The sequence below is a fragment of the Drosophila ananassae genome, chromosome 2L, assembly GCF_017639315.1.
Source record: "Drosophila ananassae strain 14024-0371.13 chromosome 2L, ASM1763931v2, whole genome shotgun sequence".
Classification (NCBI taxonomy): domain Eukaryota; kingdom Metazoa; phylum Arthropoda; class Insecta; order Diptera; family Drosophilidae; genus Drosophila; species Drosophila ananassae.
The window spans coordinates 5,985,149-5,986,820 of NC_057927.1; the positions used below are offsets into that span (position 1 = coordinate 5,985,149).

Consider the following 1,672-nt stretch of genomic DNA (forward strand, 5'->3'; position numbering starts at 1 on the left):
CCGAATTGAACTGCTGAACCTAACTCGCTGAGCCGGTAAATTTCCAGTTGCATGTGGCCAAGTGGCATCTGGAATTTGGCCAGTGGCAGATACACCACGCCTCGGGTCGGACCACCGATTGCAGTTTTAGGCAATCAATTATGCACAGCCTGGAATCATAAATGCGCAAGGTGATGCTGCCAATTGGTTAAGAACGTTGAGCAAAGTGACTTCATTGGATAATTATCGGGAGAGGAAAATGTGAAATAATTATTTGATTAAAATAATTATTTGACTTCATTAACATGAATCCAATATCGCAAAGGTAGTTTGTGTCTTAATATAATTATATTAATGGATTTGCAAAGAACCCGAATTAGTAATCTGATCCAAAGTAATCAACTTTGAAAATGTAACCGCATTTACCGTTTTTTTTGTTATTTTTTAAAATTCATCACGAAATCATCAATTTTACAATCAGTGTTTCATTTAACTCAAACCAAAAACCATATAAAATATTTTACAAAATTTCAAACCAGAAAATATGAATTCGAAGGTATCATTTGAAACTCTTTATGAGACAGTCGGAATGGTGAAGCGCAACTCCCCGTCGGGCCCGGAACACGGCTTCCATGAGAACGTAGAGCTGCAGATCGGCCTGAAGAACTACAATCCGCAAATCCAGAAGCGATTCAAGGGTAGTGTTCTGCTCCAAAACATCGCCCGGCCGCAGCTAAAAGTCTGCGTTTTCGGCAACCAGAGACACTGTGACGAGGCCAGATCCATCGGGGTCGACTTCCTCGATGTGGAGGACCTGAAGATTCTGGGCTGCGATAAGAAGTACGCCAAGAGATTGGCTAAGGAATATGACGAGTTCCTGGTCTCTGAGTCGCTTACGAAAATAGTCCCGAGGCTGCTGGGCCCTGGTCTCACCAATGCCGGCAAGTTTCCCACTCCGCTGACTCATCAGGAATCAATGAGGTCCAAAATTGACGTAATATCCACGAGTTCGCTGCAAATGAAAAAAATCCTGTGCCTCAATGTGACCGTAGGACACGTTGGCATGGAAAACGAAGCGCTCACTCAGAACATAAATCTTTCGATCCGATTTTTGGTATCCCTGCTGAAGGAGAATTGGCGAAACGTGCGATCCCTTCACATAAAAACAGCAATGGGTCAACCCCAGAGAATTTACTAAGTATTTCATAGAAGGTGCTAAATGCAATGTCGGCAATGTATATTTGTTTGTAATTTTTTCTGTACATTTAAAATCTATGTAGATTTATGTTAGAATTATAATTTAAATTCCCAGCCTTTTCGGAACTTTTGCATACAAGACTGAAAACACTTGAAAGCCATGTTTGCAGTATAACCCGCTCACTCTATCCTCTTTAGCCTTGGTACACATTTAACGAAATCTCAGTAAGCTGTGACATAATTTCTCTCCCCACCCGAGGCACTCCTGCCATGGCTTACGGGGCGTATGAGCAATCCCTTTTGTTGGCTCAACGATATATTATAAATTTCGTTGCGAGAATCTGAGTGGAGTGGGGAAGATTAGCAGGATCTAAATAGGATAGATAAGACAAGTTCACGGCACATGCTGAGCACGCTAATCAGAAAGGCATTTTTATTGGGGGATCCGGCATGGCCTGGCCTGGTCGAGGGGCAACAAATGTGCTGCGCTTGACTT

At 42.6% G+C, this 1,672-nt stretch overlaps 1 protein-coding gene across 1 annotated transcript; it reads left to right on the forward strand.

Moving 5' to 3' along the window:
• Positions 1-376: 376 nt before the first annotated feature.
• LOC6500613 (60S ribosomal protein L10a-2) lies at positions 377-1,290 on the forward strand. The gene has a single exon (XM_001953528.4). It carries the CDS (start codon positions 524-526, stop codon positions 1,175-1,177), a length of 654 nt encoding a protein of 217 aa, XP_001953564.1. The 5' UTR covers positions 377-523; the 3' UTR covers positions 1,178-1,290.
• Positions 1,291-1,672: the final 382 nt, after the last annotated feature.